We start from the raw sequence: 23,031 nt of genomic DNA, 5'->3' as shown, positions 1-23,031 counted from the left end.
TTATTACAAAAATATTTATTTTATCATATTTGTCACGGAGCGTAATTACCAATATGTAATTTTTTTATGGGATATCAATTAGTTTTCAATGCGTTTTTCTTTTGTAATAAAAGGATTAATAAAAATTTCTCGAATTTCTGTGACAGTTCTCGAGTCCGGAAAAAAATGGTTAAAAAAGTTGATTCCAGATAAAGTTACCTCGAGACGGGATTCTAATGATAGACGTTAATAATGGAGGTTTTTTTACTAGCGGAAAATAAATGACAGAGAGACTGTGAGAAAGGAATTAGTCATGAATCTCCATGTTCTCGAATGATAAGCAGATGTAATAATAAGAAAAGCAACTTTTCTTTTTTCTGTGTCACATGAGAGATCGAAACACGCAAATGGCGTAATATTTGACATAGAGAGGTATGTGTCGACGATTGTTACACTTTGATTATTCTGCCCAGACATATTACATACGATACGATCGGTTCTTTGATAGGTTAACTTTATGACCGATATTAATAATATAGGTCACTAAATTCTCGTAATACTAATCTTTGTTCCAAGACATAGTTATCGGTAAAATTAAATTTTAATAGTAGAAGAGGAGATCTTCTCTCTCTCTCTCTCTCTCTCTCTCACAAGATATTTTGATATTTGATTATTTCTAAGAGAAAACTATTTCTCGGGAAATAAAGCAGAAAATGATGCAACATAATTGCATTGTTATAATCGAGAAAGTAAGATCTACAATATAGAAAAACTTCCAATATAGAATTACATTAATTAAAGACTAAAACAAAAACGTTTGTATACCATAGATTCTATTTTAAAACAAATTTTTTTACTCGTTTATTTAACTTAAAAATGCGCGATTATAAACGTTGCAGATATTTATAAAAAAAAAAAAACTTTACATTTTTTTTGTTTCTTAAATACATAAAATAAACACAAAAGGCATTTAGACAACACGCGTACTGTGATATGTCCGACGGTATTATTTGCACGTGAGTATCATAATCTAGTTTTTTTGCTGAATCATCCAATCGGTTCCGATATACCAAAGGACTTCGTATAAAATAGCGAGGGCACCCAAATAGAGTCCGTTTGTAAGAGCCTACCAACCAAATGGACGCAATAACCGTGCCTAGAATCGTGGACGAGTGTGAAATCGAATTCCCAATGACTGAGAATGGATTATTTCTGTTTATTGCTGTGTCCAAGAGAGAGAGAGAGAGAGAGAGAGAGAGAGAGAGAGAGAGAGAGAGTATTTCTCGCCACTGTTGATTTTATTCCCTCTGGCCGGGTAATACACGAGAGACTGCAGCAACGTTAGCTTTTCCAACTTATTTCCAACTGACGAAAGTCCCGCAAAACACATTTGAACGGATTTCACATTATTTCAGACGCGAATATCATATTAATCAAATCCCGTGCGCGAGAATCCCCGGATGTAAGTGTAACGATCTATTCTGGAATAAATTGTAGTTTAGAAAGTTTATATAGTCGGTCTTCTTTAGTTAAAGCGTTGTTACGGACATGCTCAGTTTAAAATTTCATCGCTTAACGGTAATGCGATTGCGGTTTACAGTAGTAAAAATAAATATGTTAAAATTTGTTACACAATTCTTGTTACTATTAAAAATAAGATTGTAAGTTCCGTTTAAATGTATTAAAAATTTTACAATTGTTTTAATAATAAATAGTTTTAATAGTTTTAATAGTAAATAACATGTACATAAAATATCGAAATTATAAATCATTTCTTTTCAAGAAATATTTAAATATTTATCTTTTTTTAGTATATATCTTAAGAATTAATATAAAATTTAGTCAGAAATCTCGACGAGAAATTAATTTGATTTAAATGTGAAGTTATGACACGAGTATTTTTTTGTAAACTAATTGAAAGACATTTGATACAAGTAGAATTAAAAAATAAGTTGAGAGTAAAGTGCGGATATTTTTTTCACAGAGGTAAAAAATAAGTAGAATTAGACGTATTTAAATAAATCCCTTTGCTTTCTTTCGTTATACGCTTGACTATTATCATTTTCATTACCTTGTCATTAATTAAGTAGCTTAAAAGAGCAATAACTAAGTACGCATAATGAATTGCTGCTTCGTCGCTATGTAATCAAAATACGATTGTCTTAAGAAACTTGACAATTACAAGAGATATGGATTCTACATGAAAAAAATATTTATACGTAATTATTTATGTACTATGTAACAGTCATATTTTAATGATTTAATTTGTAGTCGTGGAATTAATTATTATATTTTCACTTATTACATATATAATAAATTTTAACTAATTTTAATCAAAATTACCACATAATTAATACATATTATTTTAAATTAAATCTCAAGCATGGCGCTTTTAATTTTGAAATTTAATATTAATACATGTTAAAGAAATTAATAAATGTTACCAATATCGTGGAAATATTGTATAATATAAATATAGTAATAGAGTATCAAACATTTTGAAACAATAGCAGGAATAGTATCGATTTCTAGCTACCATTGTGCATTACTAATTAAATGTTAAGATTTTTCCACAATAATTCTTTAAAAAATTTTCAAACTATTAGAATATTTTCAAGCTACAATATAATAATACATGCATCTTATATAACGGCAAGTAATTAAAAATATCGATAAATATTTAAATTTAGTGTCCCCTATGTATATGTATATATATATAGTATATAGTACAATATATAAAAAATATTCTATTTTCTTAAATATCTCTCATACGTGTATTTCAAATTAATTTTATGTTGCTTTATTTGTTTATTTTATGCTGCTTTAAACTTGCATTTATAATTTTTCGTTTATGTCTTTTCGTTTTAATTATATTGGGATTTATTGTGGAATGTTATTTCACTCATGTATCACTCGTTGTATGTTATATATTGTAGTAAATTATACAATTATTGGTCACTACATCAATTATTGATTATTTGGATTTACAAGCTTCCAATTAGTAATCGTTTATGTCAATCTTTTCACTGTTCCATCTATTTTTTTGATTGATTTATAAAAGAAATCGTATATCTATCTATATATTAAACTTGCGATTTATAAACCGCAAGTTTATTGCACAGTCAAATATACAAGTGAATAATGGCCATTATAATTCATATCAACTTATATGTATACGCGATTAAAAATTTTTAGCAGTCGAGAAAGATTTACTTGTACAAGACAAATTTTCGCGCTAAACAGAACTTTTGCGAAGCTTGATTATTAGCAAAACTATTTTTTCTCTATTGTGAGAAATATTACAAAATAAGAATAATTTTATTTTACTCACCGATACGATGTATAACAACGTAGTTGTATTGTATTATTCGTCGTTGACCTGTAAAATATAAATATATCCAAATAATAAATTAGTGTTCAAAATAATTAATATTTTAAAAAGTAATTATTGCGTACAATTGAATTTTTCGTCTCTCTTTTAACGGATATTTAATAAAACAATTACATAATCTAAAAAAAAAAAAAATCTTAAAAAATATAATAATAATGTAAAAGTCTTATTTGTTATGTCAATAATCTAAATAATTACAAATTTTGTAATATTATTTTTAAAAAACTTATAATAAATTTATATGTACAAATATTAATTATTATTGTAATAATACTTTATATATTTTTAAATAAAAGAACCTCTATTATATTTTATATGCATTACACATTAATATAATAATTAGTATCGTGGAGATAAGCAAGGGATTAATTTTGTAAATGATAAATAAAAAAAAGTATATAAATTATGCTTACCTCATAGTTGTTCCATCATAGTTTGATACCTTCTTGGGCATGAAACTTTTTCTCTAGTTCATTTTTTATTTTCTTTTTTTTTATGGCATCCTCATTTATGAAAACGCGGTTAACTATAATCGCCTACGCACTAATCAGAATACAATGATTGCGTGGCACTTTAGGCACGGCACTTGTGACGTTAATCAGACGCCTATTTTATTATATGTATTGTATATAGGAACTTATTATGTTACATTTATTTTATATTACTTTATACTACGGAAAATCAAAGCTACCGATCGATTTGAAAATCACGCAACCGTAATCGCGCTTCGTCGCATTATTTTTCGAAATGTGAAAACCGTCTTTTATATCAGAAAGTTGCTAAAGAATCCCACTACACAATGCCACAAGGCAGATGGCCTCGCATCATCGCATTCGAGTGCTTTTTCAAAATTCGGTTTCTTTATGGACGACCTTTGTAAAATCAAATTTTAATATTGCATGCGTATTCCAATTCTAATGAATAGATCATACGAAATAAACGTGCGCTATTATTAATAAACTATCGATATATCATGCTCTTTTGTTATTTCAGTCAAATACCCGCGATATTCTTAAATATTCCATTGACGTTTGTCGCATGACTTAATGAAACGTGATCATGTTGCATGATTTTCGGATGAATCGTAACTTTGTAGCGAGTTTTTATTTTATTCTTCTGTCGCAACGTAATAAAGTGCGCGTCTGATTAATATCGGGAGTGCCGCGCGATCGTCGTATTCTGATTAATGTGCGCACGATTGTAATTAATCGCATTTTCGTGAATAAGGGTGCCATAAAGGAGCGGCAATGGACGAACAAGAGAAGAGAATCAAGGCCGTGGTGGCATTAGACTAGGACGGAGCAACCATAGGGTAAATATAATTTATAATTTTTTATTATTTACTACTTATAAAATAAATTTCTTGTTTATCACCATGAGATAATAATTATTACATTAATGTGTAAAAATATGTGCATATAAAAAATCTAAGTTTTATTTAAAATATGTAAAGTATTTATATGCGTATGTTTATATAACAATTGATATTTGCGTGCATACGTTTATTAAAATTTTTTAATAAGAAATTTAAAAAATATTTATAACAATGTAGCTTATTTATATAAGAATTACACTTTTAATTATAATATTTTTTAAGAATTTATGTCTCAAAATAATTTTTTTAACAATTATAAAATTTTGTTTATTAAATATTTATTAAGACAACGAACAGAAAATTAAAATTGCCTGTATTATCGTACTTTGCGTATGTATTGCAATAATTACTTTTGGAAATATTTTGTTATGAACACTACCTTATATAATTTAGGTATATTTATAATTTAAAAATTAACATCGAATACTACAACTTCGCCGTTGCCCATCGCGCCGATGAGCAAAATAAAATTATATGTATAATTTTATTTCGCTCGTTGTTACCATTTATTATCACTTTTTAATAAAAATGTGTTAATGTTTAATTGTTTCCTTGATACGTCTTTATGTACGTATATATGTGAACTGCATTGATTACTGATAATTTAATTTCTCCCTCTCTCTTTCTCTCTCTCTAATTATATATATATATATATATATATATATATATATAGAGAGAGAGAGAGAGAGAGAGAGAGAGAGAAGGGAAGGGGGAGGGGGGGGAGGGGAGGACTGAGAAAGAGAGAAAGGGAGAAATTGAATTATCAGTAATCAATGCAGTTTACATAGAAAGATGTATTAAAAAATTATTAAGTATCAACACATTTTTATTAAAAACTAATTTCCATGATAGAAAAAGAATAATTTTTTCATAATATGCTAAATTTTCGAAGAAATCGATATATGCCGAGTTCAATTGAGATAAAATGAGAATCAAAGCAGGAGGAAAATTAATTGAAATTTTAACGTATAACAATCACGCGCTCGTATAAAATCGTCGCATTGTTCGTTTCCGCGATTTATCGCACTATCTATGAGTATTTACATTTCCGGCTGTAATAGAATGCATACAAGATAACATATCGATACATATTGAGTTTGGAATAATTGGAATACAGGAATAATCGAACGACGACGAAATACGAAGATTCGAAATAATTATATCGAAACGAATAACGATGATAAAATCGAAAGATAATATTCAAATTATCTTTTATATATTCCGTGTCTTATTTCTATATTACTTGTAACTCAAAATTGATTGATATTTTGACGTTTTTATTAAAGAAAACTAGACTTTAGATTGTTTAAAAGTAATAATATAAAATTTCTCACATTTTCTATATGGAAAGCCACCGAACTCATGATACAATCAACAAGAAGATTAATTTTCTATTTGCTACAATTATTTTTTTTTCCTAAAAAAGTCTTGTATGAAACAATTTTATTCTATAAGTTTTATAATCTACAGGCTCTATTTTTTTGCATGAAAATTCACCGTTTCCAATTATATCACGATTTTGAATACGCATTCTGCATATAAAGAAAAATGTAATCTATTTAAAAATAACATAACAAATAAATAATGATTAATTTGTATTATTTGTAAGCTGTATTATATTTATATGTATATTTAAGTCATCTTTAATATAACGCAATTGTACACTGAGTGATTCAATAAAGTAATTCGGTGATATTAACAACATAAAAGCATTAAATTCATAAATATATTTTAATTGATTATATTAAATGGCTACATTAGTTTTGTTTATAAATAATAATCAGTAATCAGCTTAACTCTCACTTTTTGTATGTGCGAAATAGCATATATTGCCGTCGCGTACGCGGAGGATCGATCTTTTTTCGCATATTGCTAAAATTTATCTTTCGTCTGGGCTTTCCAAAACCGCGATCATGTCGAACACGTTGGCATTTATTGAGAGCATAAATTTCAGCTGCAAAAGGAATCACCGTTCGTAGGATCGATTCGGAGATCGACGTTTCGTTCAACGTTGCTATTGCCGTATCTAACAAATTGTAACTACGGTATTTACGAGATGACCAAAAATAAATAAGATCTACATAACTTGAATTTTACTATAAATTGTGCTAACAAATAAACGTATTGTGTTATTTCACTATTAATACTAATTTATAGTTTGTTCTTCCGATTATGTACATAAATATGCTAAAATCGATAATTATAAATTTGAATTTTTTTCATATTTTACATAGTGATATTTTCGGATTATTATGCGTTTTTGTTCACTATACATAATATTTCTCATGTGTGTGAGTTGCATTGACATGCGCATATTTATATCTGCGTATTAATTGTATTTCTCGTTTCTAATAAATCGAGTTGCGTACAAACGTTATTAATCTTTCATTATTAAATTATGAATGAGATAATACTATGCATTACGGATGAGACTGTGGTGTTGTCGTAATCTCCCTATATTTAATACGTATATATTTAAAGAATGTGATAATATATATATTTTTAGTAGCGATATCTTTATATTTTTATCAACTTTTTATATGAGAAAAAAATGCTTAGCATACAACATTATTAACATCTCCATACAAAATGTAGTGTTTCCAAACTATTTATAAATCAATAATAAATTGAAATTTCGAAATTATTATTATGTAGACTAAAATTTCTGACACATTGCAATCTACATTTAATATCATCAGTATATTCCGTTAAATACAGAAATACACTATCAAGTGTTCTTTCGGCTACAAATTCAGTAATAAATTAAAAGCAAACTTTTTATTAGCCAAACACATTTATGATGGTTTATTTTGCGGACAACAAAATAAAACATTCTAACATTACAATATCCTAATGCGATCTAGCCTTTAATAAAATCTCTATTAAGATTTCTTAGAAATTGCTCTGTAATTGGCATTATTAGGATAATTGAACGCGCTTACACTTATTCAGCACAAACTTGTAAACGCACCAACGATTCTTATTTAGGATCGATAAATGCTTGCTTCCTTAAAAGTGACATACGGATTCTTTGCGTGGATTATGCAACTGGAAGCGAGCGACTACCTGATGGTAGTTTCATGATAATTTGCGGTGATGGTCGTTTATGCGACATCTCCAAGGAAATGAAGCTATTTCCGACAGGCGACGTACGAGTTCCACGTGCGTGTCGCTAAGCAAAAGGAGCTCGCATCGCCGAACTGCCTTCCGCAATGAAACGTCAAGCCGTCACTTTGATTCGAGATAGATGTTGATTAAAACCCGTCATGAATTAGTAGCGAGATTAAATCTTCAACGCGCAATGTGCGCAAATTGCAAAGATATTCGATTTTCCAACTTGTATGTTTTTTATAATTGCAAATACATAATATACATAGGATATTTTGAATGTAACAAAAAAAAAAAAAATTAATATCTCTAAAAATAATTTACTTATATGATATTGACACAAGGTAAATTTCAAATTACTATAATAAATATCTAACAACAAACGTTTAGTAATATAAAAATTATCTTTTTTCCCATTTTTCATCGCTTTCATGCCAAAATAGCAACATGTCAATTATTTCCGGCTAATCTGTTTCGTTTTAAATAAAATTTATGTTGTGTATAATCTTTCTTAGAAATATACGTAAGTACAAGATTTAATTTTTCCACTTGGTGCATATCGCAAAGTATGTTCAAAATAATTAATATTCATTTATATTTATAAAAATATTTGTAATTCAGAAGTTTATAATCATGTCAAATATAATAAGAAGAATTTATATTTGTCAAAGATAAATATATATATATATATATATATATATACATAATTTACTTTTTCTTTTCAAACTTATATTGTACAAGTATGTGTTATATTAGCGTGCGTGTTCTCAGGCACAATAAAAGTGCAAATAATTGCATTTAAAAAAAAAAAAATTTATAATTGTGTATCGATATATATTCTTAAAATTACTGTTTGAAGACTAAAGAATTATGAGATATATATGTATAAAGACAACGAATGACTTACCGAAGAAACAGCAGACGAATACGATAGTGTATAAAGTAATAAAAATTACTTTTACATCAGTCCTGTCAAAGATATAGTCCTCGTTTGATGATATATTGTAAAGCAAGGTTTCGTTGTTCAAATAAGTTTCGTTGATTTCATAAGTAACGGTATTCCGATCGCTGAGAAAGCTGCAACAAAAAGATAAACTCTTGTCATAATGATAGCACACTATCATTCTAAATCTTTTTTTCTTGGTCGCGATTGATGAGTTTTAGATTGAACACGGAAATTAAAGTAATTTACAGAAAAGGAGCACTTGAAATAATTATTAATATAAACATTTGCATTATGCAGTTATCAATTATTAATTATTTTTTTATCACATTATTATTAATTTTTTTAGTACAAAAATCTACATTACGGTTACTTAATAATTAAGTTCGTAATATAAAAGTAGCTGCTTTTTGAAATATTTATACTAGATTCTAGTTTTCTTTTGTGCCACACACCGAAGAAAAGATATGAGTGTGAAATGGATATGAGAATAAGATTATTCAATTTTATATTTTACTGTATTTTAGAAAGAAAAGGGGAGAAAGAGTAAAACATATACGAACATCAGGCGAAAACAGTTCAATGATGCGTGGGAGATTCGGAAAGTCGAATTTACATGAAAGGAATATCCGTTGGTTTCGGTCCTTTTCATGCTTATATATATGATGGAATAAAATATCATTATCAAGAATATTGAACTGATTTAACGCGCGGTTAACCGACCATTGGAAAAAATGTATTTGTTTTTTTTTCAATTTAATTCAATTTTCAAGCTATATATATTATGTTAAATAATCTATTATTTCTTTAAACAATTCGACAAATGAGTCTGTTAAAAACATGAATATATATGTAGAGAGAAAAGAAAAAACTAAGAATAGATGTTTTGCAAAACTGAAACTAAAATTGAAGAAATTAATATAACGTTAGGAAAAATAAAGTTTATAAAACGTTATATATATTATAAGATTCTATATAACATTTTACAATAAGTCTGCTGTTATACAAATGTAAAAATCGAAGTTATTTAAATCGTTATTATAGCGATATCGTTATTTACGATTGTATCCGACCTTACAATTTTTCCGTAATATAAAAATAAATTAAAGAATATGGCGCACACACGCAATCTTTTTTATATCAAATCTTTATATATTTCTTGGAATTGCACGGCAAACAAGTGTTGATTATGATATCTGATCTCGCTACGTACGAATAAATTCAGCCAGATGTTGAAAGGGACGAGGGTTTACAGATTTATAAGCATCCTGAAATAAATTGAATGATAAAACGTTTTACAATGTACTGATATATATACTTTTATGTTTGCAATATACGTATGTATACGTATGGATAGTCAACGCACAAATTTTAATTTTTTACGATTATTTAAAAATATATATTTTAGACAAAAATAAATTCTATTATGTGAGTGTGGGGGTTTTGCTACAATTGTTCGACTACAATTGACATCATCGAACCAAGTTCAATCAATTACGCGCGGGTAAACAAACAACATAGAATTCTAAACTTTTATCGTGAGCCGATTTTTATCCACGGCTTGTAGGATTAATTTTTACAAAATAATGAAGCAAAAAATAAAGAAATTTACAAGAAAAGTACATGCTATATATAGTTTTTAAATTATAAACATTTATATTAAATAATATAAATATAATTAGATAAAACTGCGCAAAAGATAACATACCTCCAATTTTATCGCCACGTAAATATGTTGCAGGGGAGATTCCTCTGAGTGATTCCCCGTAAAAATTTATGGGGGTGGGGGCAGCATTAGTTTAGAAGATATAACAAATTAAATTTTCATAGTTTTAATGCCTTTTCTATTGTGAAATAAGGAAAAAGAAAGTTTTTTTACGTTGTATTTGTGTTGAGCAGACGTGGAAACCTTGTATTTTTCGCAGTTTAAATACTTTCGATATACGCCTATACGAATTTTTAAGTCTTGTTGAAGGTAGAAATAAGTTAATAGTAAATTTTAGTTTTAAAAATCAGAAATAGAGGTTTGTGAATTAGATTATATCTTCTGGAAGTGAAGCCCTCTTGTAGAGGAGTGGGTTCACGTAGATGCTCTCCCACACACCCATACAACAATTATGGAGTGGACCCCGTTTCGGGTTGTAAAGTATACGCGATTGAAGACACGATTCAGAGATTCATGTAGTCGTATGTTGAAAGCTGTTAACGAACCGCGAGAAATAGGCGAAGCAATTTATTGACAAAATATCCATGACCGTGTATCTATTCCGTAAATGTAAATAAACACTTTTTCGTCTGCTCTACAACAAATATAACGTACGCAAACTTCACATTTCCAAATATTACTTTATAATACCCGAGAGAAAGCATGATAAAACTGTGAAACTCTTCAATTTGTTATATCTCCTAATAAACCAATGCCGTCTCCCACTTATTTCTTGAGGGGAATTACTCAGAAAAACCTTTCCTGTAACAATATTTAAGTGGCGATTAAATTAAAAGGTGTATTACCTTTTATGCAATTTTACCTACGATTAAAAAGGTAAAAGATTTTTTTTCCGATAATGTACGCGTATAATAAAATAAAGAACCTTTTTTCTCGCGTTCGCTTATTATTATTATTATCATAAATATTTTTCATATCTCTTTGTGAAATCCACTATGAAATGATGAATATGTGAGGAACAAAGAGCGTTTTTTCTCGAAATGATTGTTTTGATTAAATTAAAGAGCGTAAGAGATACTTGAACACGGGAAATATTATATGTACCCGAGACTAGATTGCATTATTTCTGAGCCTAAAGTAGATGAAATCCACATAAACGGATTACTCTTTTTTCCCCATTCCCCATTCCACCCTCCCACGCATATCTTTGCCTAAGTTTGCGATATTTTATCACTATTAAGGGCGGCGCATGTTTTTCGCACAAATTTTACCTAGGTCGACGTGTTCCGTACATCGTTAGTCTTCCTCCGTTCCTGCGTAGGTTGACAATGATAACGCACCTGTCAGTGTTACATTGGTATTAGTTTTTTCTCGGTAGCGACGAAAGAGCTTTGTTTCATGCTAAGTCTACGGTTTACGTCTCGTCGTTTTACCCAATTAATGCAACTTTTTCTCACCGAGTTTAACGCAAATATTTTTGATAAATTTGTCCGAATGCCCTGAGAGATTGAATTCTTTCCATATTCGTGTGTGCGCGTTTACTTGTTTTAAATATTATTGATAATCGTATAAGTGACATTTTTTTACCTCACGTTTGATGATGTTGCCAAATACGCAAATCCAACAATTTGTAGTTGAAAGATATTATTCGAAATATTCTTGAAACGACTGCCTTTAATTTGATTTCAAATAGCTAAGATATACAGTAGCCATCCTATATATAATACAGTATCTTATTATACATCGCGGTTTTCCAATATCGCATCAATCTTCTTATCGCCGACTTGTAGAAATCAAACATTTTCTATCATTCGGAAATATGTATCGATTTTTCTCCTCCATCCCATCCACCGTGAAGAAAATGACATTGTTATGGAAAGGAAATAGTATTGTTATGGAGACATTGTACTCTTCGTTGAATATATTGTCGCGAGACGATCGAAGAAATAAATCTCATTCGATTCGTGGTCGGACTATTCTCGACAAAGTGAAATTATATTATTTTTTTTTTCTTTTTTCTTTTTCGCGTGCAAGAGTATTCGCGTATATACCCATGTCACTAAATCTTGCGATACGACGCGAAGTTTCCATCGCTGTCGAGAACATTGAGTTGTTCTCTCGGCGATAGATCCGATGTCGCGTCGTCCGGACTATCCTAAAGCTTTGTCACAGTGCTTGATTGATTTGAGAACCATGCTGTTGATTCAGAATAGATCACCGGACCTTGGTATACGTGACATCTTACCGATATCTTTCTTTAGCGATTTCTCTCAATGTGTATCATAGAAATAGATTTTCAGAGACAATTGTTACCTATATTTTTTTTTCGCAACAAAGAGAATCATTATTGAGATCTGTTTTATGTAACAGAATCGTAGCATTCTGTGCATAATAACAATTAAAAAATTATATTTTTTTCCTTTAACATCTTATATTCTTTTTTCTCTTATATATATTTTCAAGAAAACAATTTACATAATATAAATACAAATATATTTCGTAACTTTTGCTATTTTTATGAAATATTAAAGCTCTCTTCTTTTTAAAACATAAATATACATATTAAAAACTATTTTATTTTATTTAAAAGTTACATTTCTCATTGATAAATTATTTCCCCCGCGATATAAATTTATTAAATCAATTTCTTTTATAAATAAATTATATATATATATATATATATACTTTCTTGCTAAAACATATTTTTGAGGGGAAATAGAAACATCAGAAGAAGTTTGCTTTCTAGATGTTTCAATGTCCCCAAAAGACGTATTAAGCTCCCAGAAACATAACCCACCGAAATTCTGCAGAGACTGATTCATCTTGTTTCCACCGTATACCTACGTTCCACGCTGTATCCACCACAAATATATTGCCTACGCGTATCGTATATAAGAATAATTAATACGTCGTAAAGACCTGTTATCATGTTTCTCAAGTGTATAGTTAGGTGAAATAATGGTGTAAATCGGAAAAAAATAATTGTACAAGATTACTTTAAATAAAAGTAACAAAATTCTAAGTAACATCTTTTTTTTTTTCTAGAAAAAATAAAAATAATATTATAGAAAAAGGAAAGTAGCTAAATTATTCACACTTATTTCATACAATTAAATTATTTTGCCAATAATTTTGCCTCTCAAATTAAGGAATATATGTTTAAACCTCTGTAGGCGTCGTACGGTGCCTTTTAACCTTCCAGCATAAGCAAGTATATTGATTTATATTTATATTTAAGGATGCATACCCTTTTGAACCTTCGAAAAATGAGTTTATTTTTTTAGATTTTTTTGCAGCGCAACGATTTAATAAAATTTTTTTCTTTTATCATATTGATACAATATTATTAAGTATTTAAATAAAAATGTTTAGCTTAAAAATTTTCTTTATCGAATAATTTGTATATTAAAAATAGCGCAAAAAATATACTTTGCACGATATTAAAGACATTTTATAATGACAGATAAATAATGTAAAATAAAAATTACGCCACTTTATTAATAATAATGAATGCACATAATTATCTGTAAATTCATTTAAAAATTATATTGGCAAATAGATTGCATAATTAAACTAACTCTATTGACTATCACAAATCACAAACTAGAGCCAAGCGGAACGATAGAATACCAATAAATCGCCGCATAGGAAATTGTAATGGATACTGCAGCGGCTATTCAAATATTTACGATTTATCGGCATTCTATCGTTCCGCTTGGCTCTAGTTTGTGATTTGTGATAGTCGATAGAGTTAGTTTAATTATGCAATCTATTTGCCAGTGCAATCTATTTACCCTTTTTAAATAAATTTATAGATAATTACGTGTTGTCACTGCAATGATCCAAATGAAGCTCGGGTTAACATCAACTTTAAATAGTTATCTGAAAATGAAATTTAAACACTCCCCAAATAATCTAATATAAGATTAAAAGATAAAGAGAGAGAGAGAGAGAGAGAGAGAGAGAGAGAGAGAGAGAGAAATAGGTAATTAATTATTTTTATAAAAAAAGACAGATTATTTTACTCTATTTGATATAGATATACTCGAATATATAATTTGATTGAATTTATATACTTAATTAATTTCAAAAATCAATTGTAATTGTAGATTTCTGTAGACTTTTCCTGAAAAATACTTTTGCATTTATATATTTCTGTGATTGTCGAGTACAAAAAGAGATGCATAGATTAAAAATCGAAGATGTGCGAAATACGCGCGCGTAAACGAGATATATTTCTATATCATTTATCTTATATATCACGGTGCGCACAGCTATCGAAAGAAATCATAAAGCGATCTCGCAAAAGCTAACTCTCTCGCCATCACATCCTTTTTCTATTCCCTTATGGTGTAAAGTAACCGAGTAAAGGAGAGAGTTACTTTCTTCAGCGCTCCTTTCCCAACCGCGTTTTTAGTTGTCAAAGTTGTCAGCAGCAGTCGAGAAAAATTGATATAGGCATTCGTCATATCATGCAAGAAATTCGTGAAAATATCGCCAATGCGAAGCAAAACAAGCCACATCACTTTGATCAATATCTTCAAGAGGGAATAGACAGTCTTATTTATAACGTTTTCAATATCTTGTTATGAATTCAGAAAGGAATAAACTTGGCCCAGTCTCGATCGTTGAAATGTTTACGCTATGTGTGAATACGCTATATAATAAACTCGTATGTTCTTTTCTTTTTTCTTATGATATGATAAGTGAGCCTAATACAGATTTTTGTTTTAATATTATTGAAATGGCGGTTGAAAAAAAATGCAATTTTATAGTATTTTTATTTTATCTTATAAAATGTTTTTCACGAAGCAATTCTTCATTATCTGATGTTATTGTATAGTCGCTTCTATAATTATTTCCTAACATTAGTTTTTACATTAATAAAAATTGCATTATTTAAAAAGATTTTTTCTTTTTAAGTATTTTTATAATGCATATATTTTTTTCCAGCCATTATCTTAATCACACGTCGATGCGACTAATTATACTCAAGTCTGAGCTTTCTCGTTCTCAGATTGATGTTTGCGGGGAAAATGTTACAAAGTTCATTATAATAATTATCGATTTGTAGGAAGTTGCATAGTATTCGCCACGAGTTGCTTTCTTTACACAGATATTTTTCGTTCTTTTGCGGGATTGAATCATTTATTTCGACCGTAACTTTTCTCCGCAGACAAAGACATTCTACACATTGCAATTTTTAAGATAAACAAAAAAACAATCAGAAAATAGAAAATTCAAAAGGCAGAGAAAGAACCAAGTTCGGATTTTTTTGGAGTCGAGCTTCACAACGACAGTCGGCCGCATTCTAATACTTTAATCAATCTGACAGACGCAATACGTTCTGATAACACAACACCGGTCTTCGCCAATTACGTCAGTTTGTGTTGATTTTGTCCATGAATGCTCTTTTGCTAATAGCACCTAAGAATAAATTTTTATTCTCCTGTATATATAAGAAAGCTATTGTGCTATATTCAGTATTTTCACTTTTTAATCGACGTATTGTTTAAAGAATCGAAATATTGTATCGCTCCTGATCAATATTATCGAATATTTAATTTCGTAATTGTAGGCATGTAGACTATAAAAGAAAGAATTTATGGTATAATAGCTCTTCGCCGATTGTAAATTACATTCGTGCCATGATTTTGATCTTGATCAATATTTACATTAAAATTTAATATCAAATGTAAAGTCAAAATCTTAAAATATTCATGTCTTGTATGCAATTACACGTATATATTTCATCTATACAAAATTAATTGCTCTTTTCATTGTACATAAAAAAAATATGCTCAATACACGTGACAAATAATTTTCTTTTATTTTGTATAAAAGTCGGAAGTAGATACACATATATTTTCCAAGAGAATAAAAAAAATTTTAGTATTTTACAGATTTAGTTTTTCAGATATTTTTTTAAATAATCGAAAATTATTTTTTTATCTCTCTTGCAAATCTAATCCTCTTTTTATAAATGTGTTTTATTTTACATTAAAATCAATATAGATATTTATAGCATTTATAGCTGACAAGCCAAACAAATGTGACAGATGTGCGTGCATATATTAAACTAACAACTTGTAAGTATAAATCAATCGTCACCAATTACCATACGATTGCATAGATATTTGGTGTGTATTTTTGAAATTTTTTGATCAGTAATGAGATGCGAATCAAAAACATGCCGTTGCATAAAACACGCAAAATCTTACGATTGTTCAAAGATGATTGAAATCGTACATGCGAAATTAATCGCGCGTCGTACCAAGATAATTATCTGGATCTTTGAATTCTAATTGTTCCACCAAAATGTAATGTAATTAAATTCATCTGGCGGAAAACTGGCGTAAGCAAAGTCGGGAAAGCGAAGCGGGAGTTGGCGCGTTGGGAAGCATATTAGCTCTAGTAATTAATTCTAAACTCAGGCAATTCGGCAAGAAATATATTTACCGTGAATAATGTCAAAGCAAAATTTGTCATGTAAAATGTGTAAAAGAAGTGCATGTTGTAGAAAATTTATTTTAATATTTTTTACGTGATGTAAAAATGCAAAAATTTTTTTAAATATTATGTACAATATTACACGCATGTGTGCTTGATGTTTTAGATTGCTTTAGAACGACCAAATATTTTCTCAATAAAATTAAAACATTAAAGCATATATTAGTATTTTAAAAGCAATCTATAATTAAAAAAAAAAAAAAAAATTTAGTTCGAGTAATAAATGGAGAAACTTTATTCAAGATTCAGTTGCTTAGAATAATAAAAAAAAATAATATGTTATTATAAAGATAAAGATGAAAAGAGTATAGCGGGATTTGAAAAGAAATATTAAGGTTTCTTATTTAATAATAATAAATTCATTTTTTATGAAATAGCGGATATGTTGAATACATATTAATGCTATGCCTATTTTTTGTGCTATTTTCTTTCTTTGTTATTAAAATATACATACAATTTACATTTCAAATAAAATAATGTTTTTTTACAACTAGATTAATTCTACTTTGTAAATAGCTTTTAATTTTTCTGACGAGTAAACGCTTCGATCTTCCGGAATCCTTTTATCCCCGAGTCTTTAGAGACTCTTGAATATTTACTTCTTATGTACGTACATTCTTGGCCGTGAAATCCCTAAAAATCCTCGGATACTTGGATGTTTAGACCCTTGAGAGAACCTTCTTCTAGGATAAAATTTTCATCGTGGACAATTCTGGTTTCAAATTTTGTTAAGAGTAGAATCTTGTTAGTGAAATTTATCTTCTTCGAACATTTCTTACAATATTATCGATTTTATATCGTTGGTCATTATATTTTATAATTTAAAACGTGAAAATTGTAGAAACGTAAAAAAAAGATTAGTGACACATGCATGAATCTCTATTATGTATGTCTATGATCTAGCAGTTAGGTTTTTAATAATTATTAAATTTAATAATGTGTACATGAGTTTATAGTCTTCATGCATGTATGTAGATATTATATGTATATATATACATTATTAATTAGCTTATATAATGTACTTATATAATGTACGCAATTTTAAATAGATTTTAGATTGCATCATTGATACAATGTTATCAATGGTATATGGTAATGGTTATCTGTGAATCAATATTATCATATCACTAATTATTATTTCCTAATAAATATTCATGTAGTATATCGATTTAATAACATAAATAATCTATCATTATCTGATTATTAACAATTATTGATAAGACCTGTCGACGATATGATATTTCGATAAAAAGATTCAATTTAATGCTGTTGGGAAATTAAGATTGGCTAGACAATTTTGTTATTCTTTTTTTTTTAATGATTCAATGATGTATATAAAGTATTGCTTGTCGCACGAGTCGAAAAGTAAATCACTGCGATATTCTATACCATTACGTGAAAAAAATGGAAGGTGTATCATCTTTGACATTTTAACGAATCGTCCATTCGATAGAACTTGAGATGTCAAAATTTATCTACTGCTTACTCAACTCGATAAACTCTGCGACGTATCACTCACGTATTATTACACATGATAATCTTTGACATCGAGAAAAATAAGAAGAACGAGATAAAAAGCGCATTTCTATATGATAAAAGCGATTTACATAATCATAACAGTCATATCGTATTATTTAACAACGTTAGTTTATTACACAAAGAGAATGTTACAAAAACAAAATAAATATAATAATATATAATAATAATATTAATAAATAAATAAATAAAATATAATATTTTGCAAGAACAAAATAAATATAATAGGAATAAATTATCAATTACACCAGAAATATACTAATTTTTAATTATTATTATAATTATTTGTAAAATTATTATTTTGTTTATTTCATTTTATAGCATCTAGAATCAAAAGAAAAGTTATTATTGTTATACATTTTTTTTATTTTTCTAATAAACTGTTGAAAAGATTAAAACAAAAATTGCATTTTTCTGTTATAAAATAAGATTATATGATTTTGAGGTCTTTGACAAAAATAAAAAAAAATATTTTAACAAAGATATGCGTGTATTTGTACGTCGTGTGTTTGGAGGAGGGGGAAGGAACTATAAAACAGTTTATCAATTCAAATTCAAATTATTAATTAATATCACATAATTAATTGTTAAATAATAATTAATCAATAATAAATATAATAAATAAAATCAGTAGTAGATATGAAAAAAAAAAAACATTAATATTATATCAATATACAAATGAATAAGTAAATAAGTAGAATATATGTTGTGTTTTCAAGTTTAATTTTAAAAGTCTGAAAGAAAACAGCGTTATAAATCGTCGCTTATTCACTTTCAAGGAATTTTAGTTATATTTAAAATTATTCTGCAAAAAAGTTTTAAAACATATAAAAAGTGATGAAGAGAGTAAAAGTTAGAATACTATTGGATAACCATATCTTGCAGTTCGCTGGAATTAAATTTGGATTTTAACAGGAAAAGTACATGAACTTTCACGTAACAGATGAACAATATCAGATCAGATTGGCATAAATCAAATTGGCATAACTTGATAGCTTTATGGAAACTTTAGATAATTCTCTTTGTAACTTTATTCTTAACATGGATGTATTATATATAAAGAGATATCAATAGCTTCGAGATTAATTTTTTACATTTATTGTATTAAATTTTATATAATTTTTAAAGAATTTAATATACAGGTTTATTATACAATATTTATATTTATATTTATACCTACCAGAAAAAAAATAATTTTAAATAAATTTTAATTTAAGATTAATTTTTTATTAAAAGGTTCTATTTAGCTACATTTCTTCATCATATTAAAGAAAGAAATATATGTATAAATTTTTTAATTTAAAAGTTAATTATAAAAATCTTTAACAATTAAAAAAAGTGTATCTTGTAAATATAATATAATTGATTTTTTTAATAATAATTTTGTTAAGAAAGAAGACTGCTTGAACGCATACAAAATCAAGAATTCATAAATGATTTCTTAGCTATAAAATACTTTGATAATTTTCGAATTAATATAAAAAAAAATCGTCAAATGTTATAAAAATATTCTCGATATAATATCGGTATATTAATTAATTTTTTGCGTATGATATTTTTATTTATACTTGGTGACGAATGTCAATAATGTGCGATGTAATGTTTCGGCAGAATTGTAACAGCCGTGGAAGGGTGAATGTAACAATAATTGTTTCGATACTTTGAGATTAAACTAAAATATATATGTGACTGTCTCGAACATTCCTACCCCAATATTCGAATTACGCACTTTAACCTCCCACAGAACCTGCGAATGGCGTTAGAAATTTTAGGATCTGATAATGCTATTCTGTAAAGAAAATTATGATCTCTACGGGGACCCGTAACGATCACCATAAATTCTATCTGAAAACATAACTTGCCTGTTGTATGTTATTTCAAATTCGGTTCCAAATAATCATGTCATGTAATTCGGCAAAATAAAATTGTGGACTAATTACGTGAATTGATTTTATATCCATTAATTATTTTCTATTAATTATTTAAGAAAATGTTGTTTTGTTTATATTTGTTGTCGATTGTTATTCCATTTTATTGCTGACGCAATTTATCGAAATAATTGCTCGATTCAAATTATCGATGTTAAAGGGGATAAACTATTGATTGAAAAGATTCGTAAAATAAAACTTTCTGTACTCGATAACTTTTGCGGAAATAGAACTGAGATAAAAGGACAGGACATTACAAGAAATCGAAAGCGCGAGTAATCCGCCCATGACACAATGGTTCTTTGTAAAATAACGTTGCTTTTTTGACAGGCGGATGTGCAATAATATTTTTATATTTCTATTCTCATATAAACACATATACACAAATAATAGTGAGAAATAAGAATCGTTTTTGTTAAATACTATCGATAAATTATCTCTCTTTATTATCTTTGTCTTGTATCATCTTTATCCCGTTTATTGCGTATTATATATATATATATATATATAAAGTTTACAGATATAAAGTTTAATTTATTAAATATACGAGAGCATAAAATCAACATTCTTTATTTTGAAAAATTTATAATATATACCTGCGATATACCTTTAATATATGTAAATATTAAATACTAATTGACTAATTCTGTGTACTTTTACTTAGAGATGTAATATGCACGGTAAAAAATAAAATAATAGTTACGCTCTCGATTCGAATAGCAAAAAGATTAGAGTATGTAAATTTTTACGAAAAATAACACATCGTTATATATATCATACTTTAAAAAAGTATAGCCTTTAGATCGACGAATTAAAAGAAGCACGTTAAAATTTTTCTAGAGAGAGCATACACACACACACACACACACATATATACATACACAAAATCTCTGATTTATAAAGAAATTATATTCTAGCATATAGTAATAAATGCTGGAATTTCAAACAAAGGTAAAAGTAGAAGGATCGATTTAAACTACTTAACAATGTAGAGAATGAAATAAATCGATAGCGATTCTAATTTGACGATATTAATTCCAATTTACTTTATTCAACAATTTGACTTACTTCGTCGTCTCCTGACGGGCAACATCAATCTCCGTCCGTGCCATTATGGCATTTTGCTTCGTAATTTCCCTCGACGATTCTCGATATTCGTTTTGGACAATGTACATCAAGATGCTCGTGGCAGGAAGAAATTTTGAGAAAGATTAGAGACAATTACAATCTCGCTTTTTACGCGTTTTTTACACCACCTGTCGTCTCGCGCTAATTTGTCGACGATGCGCTTCGTCCTGGCGACGTGCAGAATAACGATGGACCAAGCCGCGTTAAGAAATTTCTTCCGTTGACAAATAGCGCGTTGCGGGTGAGCAAAATAAGGTGAGCGTACCGCGCTCGTTAAGATTAAAATCTCCTTATTTCACCTTGACTATCTTATTATTGCGTCGAGATCCGTCGAGTTTTCGTTGGTGTATACTGCATTAATGCGCACTGCAATAACGATTTAATTCGTTCATTGTGTAAATTTATTCCTATAATCACACAGATGGAGCAGCTTCGTTATCGCGCTCTTTATTAAACGGGATTATGTTTATCATTGTCATTATAACGCAAACTTTGCATCAATTTATCGATAGTTCTTTTTGTGCAGTCTCTATCTTCTTACTTTGGAATTGCGTAGGGGAGACACTTTGGTTCACATTAAAAAGAATATCAAGAGAGAATGATTAACGAGACGTAATATAAGATTATACGTTTCGCGCATTGTCCCTCGAACACACGATTATTTTCTCAGACATAAAGATTCTTTAAGTCTGTCTTCTACGTATTTCATGTCCGATCTGGTCGACCTTGCAATCACCGGAAACTCGTAACAAATAATTTTATCGTAGCACATAACGACAGATTATATACGTGATATCTTCCATTTCATATACGAATAGTTTGTAGACTCAATAATGTGGCATTTGACATGACATTTTTATAACCCGAAACTCTTGAAAATACTGCGACATTTTTTTTTTATTTTTTTATTTTCAGTCACTTTTTCTAAGTTAAAATTTTCACATTATTGGAAAATATCATTGATATCGATTGATATATCAGTATCAACAACATACTTCTCATATGAAGCTTCTTGCGAATCGTTTATTTTTGTCACATGTCAAACTGTCGAAACTTCAATATCAATTTTTTTATAATATGAGATAAATTTATTGTAACGTTTTAGTAAACATTAGCTATGAAATAATATCGTAATGTTAAAAAAAAAAATAAATAAATAAATAAAATCTTATAATCGTTGTAAGTTTTTGTTACACAATTTCAAAAATAGAAAAATTTTTCATATCGACGAAAAATTAATCGATCGATAAATGATTATAAAGAATATATATCTCACATTTACAAGCACACATTATTTTAATACATGTAAGAGTAAGAATATAATTATGATATTGAGATCATTATGCTTTTTCGAAAAATAGCAAAGGAATTGAAGAATGTTTCTAAAAGAGTTGTAAATGAATAGACTATTGTATTATATAAGTAATCAAAGTTTGTGTGTATCTATCGATCAAAAATCATGATATA

General features: G+C 28.2%; 1 protein-coding gene across 4 annotated transcripts in view; it reads right to left on the bottom strand.

Annotated features, from left to right (window-relative positions):
- The window catches only part of LOC138936047 (trissin receptor-like), a 39,848-nt gene extending 17,309 nt beyond the window's left edge, over positions 1 to 22,539 (bottom strand). Inside the window, exons 1-4 of one of the 4 annotated variants that reach the window (XM_070301092.1) lie at positions 12,050 to 12,102; positions 11,734 to 11,802; positions 8,761 to 8,930; positions 3,311 to 3,358 (exon numbers count right to left, since the gene is read on the bottom strand). In XM_070301092.1, the coding sequence (XP_070157193.1) occupies positions 3,311 to 3,358; positions 8,761 to 8,930; positions 11,734 to 11,756 (241 nt within the window). In that variant the 5' untranslated portion in view covers positions 11,757 to 11,802; positions 12,050 to 12,102. Of the gene's footprint in view, positions 1 to 3,310; positions 3,359 to 7,687; positions 7,708 to 8,760; positions 8,931 to 11,733; positions 11,803 to 12,049; positions 12,103 to 21,504 lie in introns of those variants that run through there. The other 3 variants (XM_070301090.1, XM_070301091.1, XM_070301093.1) reach the window with 3 other exon arrangements.
- Positions 22,540 to 23,031: the final 492 nt, after the last annotated feature.

This window comes from Polyergus mexicanus, unplaced genomic scaffold (assembly GCF_030449975.1).
Source record: "Polyergus mexicanus isolate NDT 795.1 unplaced genomic scaffold, iyPolMexi1.0 SCAF_9, whole genome shotgun sequence".
NCBI classification, from domain to species: Eukaryota; Metazoa; Arthropoda; class Insecta; order Hymenoptera; family Formicidae; genus Polyergus; species Polyergus mexicanus.
This window is presented reverse-complemented; position numbering and strand designations above follow the sequence as displayed.